An 8,525-nucleotide genomic window follows, 5' to 3' on the forward strand; every position below is an offset into this window, starting at 1 on the left:
TGGCCGACGACGGACGCGCGCGAAGAGAGGAAAACCGCGACGGAGAAGAGCCCGCTTGTCAAGGCAAGGAAAGGTATCAGTATCGCCGACCGACCGAGCGTCCGCAACGTACCAGTCCCGATCGATCCATCGATCGCTTGCTTCTCCTGCGCAGGCGTGCCCGGCCCTTCCCGCCAAGCAATTCCTCCCCCCTCGCCGCACTCCACCCCACCCACGCGCACCCCAGCACGCATATATATTGCACGCACAGCCCATCGATTTACATCATCAGCTTCAGCCATCGACCCTCCTCATCCGCACTCGCCTTACGAGACTCCTTCAGAGCAGCTCGCGCCACCTTTCGTCAGCCAGCTAGCCATGGCCGCCGCACGGACCTACGCCGACTTCGTGCCGTCCCACGACCTCGTCGAGGACGCCGCCAAGCAGACCCTCGTCGTCAACCTCCCCGGTACGCCCGCACGCATGCACGCATCCCTCTGCTTCCGTTCTTACCCCCATGGTGTATTTCCACTGACCGACGCGTGTGTGATCGATTCCTACGTGCAGGGTTCAAGAAGGAGCACCTGAGGGTCCAGATCGACAACTACGGCCGGCTGAGGGTCAGCGGCGAGCGGCAGCTCGAGGGCGGCCAGTGGAGCCGGTTCCGCAAGGAGTTCCAGGTCCCCGAGGGCTGCGACGCCGGCGGCATCCGCGCCAGGTTCGAGAAGGACGGCGTCCTCCACGTCATCATGCCCAGGCTCACGCCCCTCCAGGACGACCCAACGGCCGCGGCAGACCACGAGGCGGAAGCTGCGCGGCACGCCGCTGCCGCAGAAGAGAAGAAGCGCCACGAGGAGATGGAGGAGGAGGACGCGAGGAGGCGTCGTGCGGGTCACGAGGACGACTACGCCAGCGACGAAGGCGAGGGCGCACACCGCCAGGCGGCGTCTGCCGGTGGGCAGGCGTACGGCTTCGCCCGGGACCGCAGCAGGAGCGGGATGGTGAGGGCGCTCCTCCTCGCCGTGGCGGTGGCCTTGGTCGGCGCTGCTGGCCTGTATGCTCGCTACAGGTGGATGGACCCGTCGGCTGAGACTGCGCCGGCAGATGGTGCCCTCTCTGACTATTGATCACCAACACCATAAGCATTCGTTCACACCGCTGAAGATAAGATCATTCGGGGGAAAAACAAGTGGCCAAGATACGGGACTACAAGAGCTGCCTGAAATACTACGTGTAAATATGATCTCACTACTGTAATTAACTTATACACATTCAATTGGTGGTTCTACTTGTACATATATTGTCAAAACATGAAAAGACTGGCCTTGAAGTACATGCTGAAAATGTGTTTCTCCGAGTGTACTTTGTACAACGCATCCGGTTCAAAAATATATTTTTTATAACTAGCTTGACGCGAGGTGCAAGGTTTTTTTTAGGGGACGCGAGATGCAAGATTTGTTTTTTAAGTGGCAGATGCATATTTTCTTTAAATGCTTTAAATGCACATATTTCAAGAACTTAATTTTCTTGATTTTCTTTTAAATCTTCACTGTGAATTTGAAAAAGGAACTAAAGTAGTGCAATTTTTTGTTAGCGTTACTTAAAAAAACCTTGATAGTGTTCAAATGTAATGTACGTGACATTTAAACAAAATGTTCATTTGCTTAAAAAATATGTTTGACATTTAAAGAAAATATAATATAAAAAAATCCGCATAATTTTAAAAAGGTTCAGTACAATTAAAAAAATATATGTGACATTTTAAAAGAATGTTCACACTTTTCAAAAATATGTTGCTGATATTTCTGAAAAATGTTTATACATGTAAAAATATGTTTCTGAGTTTAAAAACATTTCATGCCATTCAGAAAAATGTTCAACATGTATTTGCAAAATATTTAACATGTATTAAAAAATGTTTAAAACATTGATTTAAATGTAAATCTTACGTTTCAAAAATGTTCAACATGTATCAAAAAGATGTTCCACAAGTATAAGAGAAATGTACAATGTGTATTAAGAAATAGACGTGTGTTGAAAAAAATTGTAAAATGAGGTATGGTTGGACCCTGTTGGTCCGTTGATGGGGAGCAAGGAGTTTGTCAACCCAATGTGCTTAGAGGCTACAATTTTGTTATCTCGCTCTAGTGGCTCCTTTCAAACCAACGATGTGCTTTCTACTACACATACGATTCTCAATGCAGGGAGCTGATTGATTTCAACACGGAACACATGATGGGAGCCTTTGGCATGCCTACCGTTGATGTTGTATCTTAGATTGAGGTGAGCAGTGTTGCTGAAGTGACACGTGTTGATGCTCCTCCGTTATCTACGGAGGAATTTCTTAGCAAGGTTACTAGGACTGTCCCCTGCCCTCTGCTTGGGACCCCCAATGTCTTTGCACGGGGAGAAGGACAGTGCCTCTTGCTCTAGGCGACATAGCAGGAGTCTGAAAAAGAAGAATTCGTGTGCAACATCCCGCCGGCCAGACGCGCGGAGCATAGGTTGTTGGAGGCTTTTGGTGAGTTGTCAGAGGTGAGCAAAGTGGAGAGCGTAGAGCAAAAGATGAAAGCCTATCTAGACATGTACAAAAACCGCTTTCGCCGCAAGTGATCGCTGTGTTGAATACTTTGGCAGGCATCACCGGGAAGTTGTCTGGACCTTACAAGAAATTTCATGCATGATAATGTCAGCTAATGATGCTTCTGGTCAAAGGCGGAGGCAAACCTTGATCTGGATGAGATCCGTTGAGTGGGTGATGGTCTATTCGGTTGCACTTGAGCCACACCTACTTTTGGGCCTTGGCGCTCTTGTGTCCGGCTTAGACGATGTCTCTTTGAACTTGTGTAGTTGTGTCCTGTCCTTATCTCAAGCTCTAGTGTTTTTTTCTTCATTTTCCGGGTTTTCACTTAATTTTCTCTAATTAATGTTAGGTTTTCGGATTTGGTTTCATTGTAAACTGGAACATCTCTCTTCTTGGTAATGAATTGCAGAAACCCCTTGCCCTTGCACAAGGCTCTTAAAAATAAAAAATAAAGAAAACTGGTGAAGAAATGCAGAAAAACCAAAGAAAAAACCGACAAAACAAACAAAAGAAACAAACTGAAAACCGAAAATAAAGAACCAAATGGAAAACAGAAAAAAAATAGAGGAAAACACAAACTCAAGATGCTGAACAAAAAAAAATGGCATACTTGCAAAAGAAAAGGTTTGCCAGCATAGTCATGATTCAGAACTAATTATGTCGATGCTATGGACACAAAAGTTCTAGCTCCAAATGCGGATACATATAATCTTGACCAGCTGAGCACAACTTGTGGTTGAATGGTTAGGGGACAGTGATATCCCCAACTTCATCAGGGTTTAAATCCTAAACTTCACGTTGGTGATCGTATTATTCCTGCCTTTATTTCAGGATTTCGGCGATATTCGTTTAATGGGAGAAGACCTTCTCGTTGACTGCGAGACGTCTTTGGTGATTTCGTAAAATCTTAAAATGATATGCCGACTCAGTCTTTTGGAGGTATTTATACGGATAGGGTGTGTGTGCGCGCGTGCGTTCAGAGGGATGACTGTATGCTCGTGTATGTGAACGACTTCAATTGTATTGTGTTAAAAAAACTACAAATTCCATGAATGCACCTGTGGCAGAAAACCCAGGCGAAGATACAACGCCGGAAGTCCACGACACAAGGTAAACCGACTATCTCGATCGATTGCTTGCTTCTCTGACGCATGCAAGCGTGCCCCTTTCCGCGAAGCAATGCCTCCCCCCTCGCTTGACTCCACCCACCCACGCACGATTAATCCCCAGCTCGTATATATTGCACGCAGAACACATCGATTTACTCCATCAGCTTCATCAAATCCATCCTCACGAGCAGCTCGCACCACCTTTGTGATCACCTTCTTCGCCCGTTCACCGTCCGAGCTCTGCAAGCGGCGCCGTCAGCTAGCCATGGCCGCCGCACGGACGTACGTCGACTTCGTGCCGTCGCACGACCTCGTCGAGGACAGAGGGAAGCATACCCTCGTCGTCAACCTCCCAGGTGCGAATGCGTTCAGCTGCTTCTGTTCTTTGAGCCACATGGGCTGAATTTCCACTGACCGACGCGACGCCTGTTCTGCTGCGGGTGTGCAACGCAGGGTTCAAGAAGGAGCACCTGAGGGTGCAGATCGACAACTACGGCCGGCTGAGGGTCAGCGGCGAGCGGCAGCTCGAGGGCGGCCAGTGGAGCCGGTTCCGCAAGGAGTTCCAGGTCCCCGAGGGCTGCGACGCCGGCGGCATCCGCGCCAGGTTCGAGAAGGACGGCGTCCTCAACGTCACCATGCCCAGGCTCACGCCCCTCGAGGACGACCCAAAGGCCGCGGCGGACGCTGCCGCCGACGCAGAAGCTGCGCGGCTCGCCGCCGCCGACGCAGAAGAGAAGAAGCGCCGGGATGAGATGGAGGAGGACGCGAGAAAGCGTCATGCGGGTGACGAGGAAGAACACGCCAGCGGCGAAGGCGAAGACGCACACCACCAGGCCGTCCAGGCGGCGTCTGCCGGCCGGCAGGCGTACGGCTTCGCCAGGGACCGGAGCAGGAGCGGGATGGTGCGGGCACTCCTCCTCGCCGTGGCGGTGGCCTTGGTCGGCGCTGCTGGCCTGTATGCTCGCTACAGGTCGATGGATCCGTCGGCTGAGAGTGAGACGGCGCCGGCAGATGGTGCTATCGTCAGCCTCTTTGACTACTGATCACAAACACCATCCAGAATCCAGATAAGATCATTCGAGAAAAACAGTGGCGAAGATACGAGACTACAAGAGCCGTCGTCTGAAATACTTGTGAATATAGTGTATATGATCTCAGTACTGTAACTTACACAATCAATCGGTGCTTGTACATATGGGCATAGTACTATCTTGTCAAAACAAGAAAAGGATCAGATCTGCCTGGAATTACGTGCTGAAAATGTGTTTGTTCTATGCACGGAAGAATTTGAAAACAATCTACGAATAACGATTAGTAACTGATCTGTGCACGGAAGAATTTGAAAACAATCTACGAATAAGGATTCAATCCGGTAGTGGTAGGGTTAGGATAATTTAGGGTTTGTCTCCATTTATGCTTCTTCGTAACATTGGGAGGCGTGTGGAAGATGGTGTGTCCCAAGATTTGATTCTTCGGGTCTTGCATTTTCTTTTTCGTGTTTGTTTCATTCGTGTTGTTGTACGGAACATATAGGTTGTACGTCTTGGTCCTTCGGCTACAGTTCTGATTGGACAATCTTGCACTCATAGGGGGGCTGGATATGGAAAATTTTAGAAGTCCTCTCAGACATCTTTTTTCTTTGTGGCGACAATTTGCTACCCAGATTGCAGTTATTGTAAAATGACACTCGATTGATAAAATTGTAGATGCTTCAATTTGAATTTGTATTGAGAGAAAAATTACACCTACGGAATAGGTTATTGGGTTAGTGGGTTGCATGCATAGATTAAAATCATGGGAGAATGAGTTTAGAGGGAGAAAAACTGGCAACGAAATTATAGGAAATCGGCGTGATCTCGCTCGATTTTAGGAGGGAGGCAAATCGCACGGCAGATTCTAAACCATGATAGCGCCGCTATAGCTGCCATTTCGACAACGATTTTAATCTATAGTTACATGCCAATCCTACTTGCGGAGAAAAGGTCCATACCCTAGAGAAAGGAATCAATGAGAGGACATATACAAATGTGTGTAAAAACCCACGGAGCACAGATCCCATAGAAATAAAATATTTGAATACCGACCCTTTAGTCCCGGTTCAAGAACCGGAACTATAGGCCCTCCACGTGGCCGGTCCACCTTTAGTCCCGGTTGGTAACACCAACCGGTACTAAAGGAAATTTCTGAATTATTTTAACCTCTAATCTCTAATCACCCCTCATCATTCCAAATCATCTAATTTCCCGGACGGTCACCCATCCTCCCACTCCCCCAGCCTGAGCACGCTTAACTTTCGGGTTCTATTCTCCCTCGTTTTCAAGTCTGCACTCGTTGTTTTCCTGACAATAGTAAGATGTCAATCCTATTAACCCTCAGGAGTTTAGCTTGAGCATGAAGTCACACATTTCACTATTTGAGTTTGAAACTATTGTTCTAAAAAACAATAATTTTTTACTAACACTAATATTTCTTGAATAAGTAGTTTGACCATTGTTTGACCATAGTTTGACCAGATTTGACCAAAATTCAAAAAAGCTGAAATAATTATTTAATAACACTAATATTCTTGCATAATTATTTAGTAACACTAATACTTCTTGAATAAGTAGTTTGACCATAGTTTGACCAGATTTAATGAAAATTTAAAAAAACTGAAATTTGAGCATAACTTTTTTTCCTTTTGGAATTTGAGGATTCTACAAATTTGCAAACAAGCCGTAGGCGGTCTCCATCGGATGTAACTTTTCGAGTAGATGATTTTTCATATAAAAAACTTTTTAATCCGAGTTCGTATGCAAAAGTTATGCCCATTTTACAAATTCCAGAGAGATTTTGTAAATAAAGTCGAAATTCATATTTGTAAATTTTCCCAACAACTAGACCAAATGGGAAACTTTTTTTATTTTATTTTTTTGACATTTCCATCATTTTCTTTTGTTTTTTCTAAAACTGAAAAGGCAGTCGGGGGGGGGGGGGGGGGGGGGGGGGGGGGGGGGGAGAGTTTGAAAATGGGACCTTTAGTACCAGTTCGTGCCATGAACCGGTACTAATGTCTGAAATCCCATTAGTCCCGGTTGGTGGCACCAACCGGGACTAGAGGTCTAACCTTTAGTACCGGTTGGTGCCACCAACTGGGACTAATGGGCATCGCACCCTTTAGTCCCGGTTCGTGGCACGAACCGGGACTAAAGGGCCCAGGTGAACCGGGACTAATGCCTTAGTCGCACGAACCGGGATAAATGCACCCATTGGTCCCGGTTCTGGACTGAACCGGGACTAATGGGCTTACCCAGCCTGGACCAAAGCCCCCTTTTCTATTAGTGCATACTGTTATGACATAAAAAAAACATGTGTTCTAGGCTCACGATTTCGGTAAAAACCAAGAAGTAATCTCTCGGCAGGAATACATCTCAACAATTAAAACACATACATGCATAGATCAAATAAGCATGCATGGTTTTGTGGAATTATACAAAAACCGTGTTATAAGCATTTGCATGTATGTCATGATTGGCTCGTGGACACTTAACAAAGTATGGCTAACGGAAATTAGTGTCGGAAAATGGGAGTTTGAGGGGTATGAGGCATATGTATCTTTATTAAAAACTGACTTCTTATGCAGCATCCTCGTTAAGCTACATCACTCTAGTAAGAACAACCATTGGACTATATTGAGGATCAATCAAGGCCCTTACATACTTCAATTGTGGCCCATGATATTGCACGCCCTTTGATTAGAAGACACATCCCTTACTAAAAGTATGCATTTTCATGAAAACCACGTCACATGGTGAAAATATGTCTCTTCGTGGAAAGACACACACTTAGTCAAATGATATCTACTTTTTTAGTTGAAATATGGATCTCTTCTTGGGAAGACGTAATTGAAAAAAATGAAAATAGTACAATAATTATGAAAATACATGTAAAAAAATCCCTATTTTTCCGAAAGTCGTGACCTTTGAATTTGCCTTAACCGTGCTAGAAGGATGTATCAAAATTTCACTTTTGAATTTATTTATGCACCTCGACAGTATTTGAACTTTCCAACTCCATTCTTAAAATTAATGCAAATTTTACGATAAACACACCAAAAACATCCAAAATATTCACAGGAAAGCACAGACTATATACTGGTAATCCATTATTTTGTTAGGGGTGAGGTAGTTGAGGAGGAAGAGGAAATGGCTTAAGGAGGGTTAATGACTTAGCCAATTACCGACAGGTCACCCACCAGTAGCTCACTTCACAAAACACGGTGCATTGATCAAGTCAAAATGGTGGACCAAATCTCAAATTGAAGCCCCGAGTAAGCTTAGTGAATTAAAGGACGATTTCTGAAAATCTGGTTGACAAACTCATAGTCTCATACATGCATCTTACAAATGTATGTAAATTTTCAGGAAATGTGACACGCTGGATCCAGAAATAAATTAAATTACGTGTAGCCCTGCCGGTAGCGGCGGAAGAGCTCGTCCGTCCTGGCGGTGCGGAACGCGTAGCAGCCCATGGCGTAGACCGCAAGGAGGGCGACGATGGTCACGGCGAGGACGACGTCCGCGCGGCGCCACTCCCGGCGGAGGTTCTGCAGCAGCCCGGCCTTGCATGAGTCGCAGGAGTAGCAGAGCCGGTCCTGGTCGTTGCTCCAGGCGGCGCAGTCGGGGTCGGCGGCGCCGTCGATCGGGCTGATCCAGTTGGTCGCGCTGACGAAGGTGTAGCCGCACCTCGTCGGCGGCTTGCAGCAGCCGGACTGCATCGGGGTGAGCCAGGCGGCGAAGAAGTCCTGCGGCGCGGCGTACGTCTGGTTGAGCTCGGAGCAGACGGGCGCGGTGGCGGCCAGGCACGTCTTGATC

The 8,525-nt window shown here is 46.8% G+C and overlaps 3 protein-coding genes across 3 annotated transcripts; 2 read left to right on the top strand and 1 right to left on the bottom strand.

The window, feature by feature from the left end:
- The first annotated feature begins 269 nt into the window (after window positions 1-269).
- Window positions 270-1,312, top strand: LOC125554162 (inactive protein RESTRICTED TEV MOVEMENT 2-like). Its single transcript, XM_048717759.1, has 2 exons — window positions 270-448; window positions 547-1,312. The coding sequence occupies exons 1-2, from the start codon at window positions 358-360 to the stop codon at window positions 1,104-1,106; spliced, it is 651 nt and encodes a 216-aa protein (XP_048573716.1). The 5' UTR covers window positions 270-357; the 3' UTR covers window positions 1,107-1,312.
- Window positions 1,313-3,828: 2,516 nt separating this feature from the next.
- On the top strand, window positions 3,829-4,933 carry LOC125554163 (inactive protein RESTRICTED TEV MOVEMENT 2-like). Its single transcript, XM_048717760.1, has 2 exons — window positions 3,829-4,028; window positions 4,126-4,933. The coding sequence occupies exons 1-2, from the start codon at window positions 3,938-3,940 to the stop codon at window positions 4,713-4,715; spliced, it is 681 nt and encodes a 226-aa protein (XP_048573717.1). The 5' UTR covers window positions 3,829-3,937; the 3' UTR covers window positions 4,716-4,933.
- A 3,058-nt stretch (window positions 4,934-7,991) lies between these two features.
- LOC125554165 (protein TORNADO 2-like) lies at window positions 7,992-8,519 on the bottom strand. Its single transcript, XM_048717761.1, has one exon. It carries the CDS (start codon window positions 8,426-8,428, stop codon window positions 8,111-8,113), a length of 318 nt encoding a protein of 105 aa, XP_048573718.1. The 5' UTR covers window positions 8,429-8,519; the 3' UTR covers window positions 7,992-8,110.
- Between the last annotated feature and the right edge of the window lie 6 nt (window positions 8,520-8,525).

Source organism: Triticum urartu, chromosome 4 (genome assembly GCF_003073215.2).
Source record: "Triticum urartu cultivar G1812 chromosome 4, Tu2.1, whole genome shotgun sequence".
Classification (NCBI taxonomy): domain Eukaryota; kingdom Viridiplantae; phylum Streptophyta; class Magnoliopsida; order Poales; family Poaceae; genus Triticum; species Triticum urartu.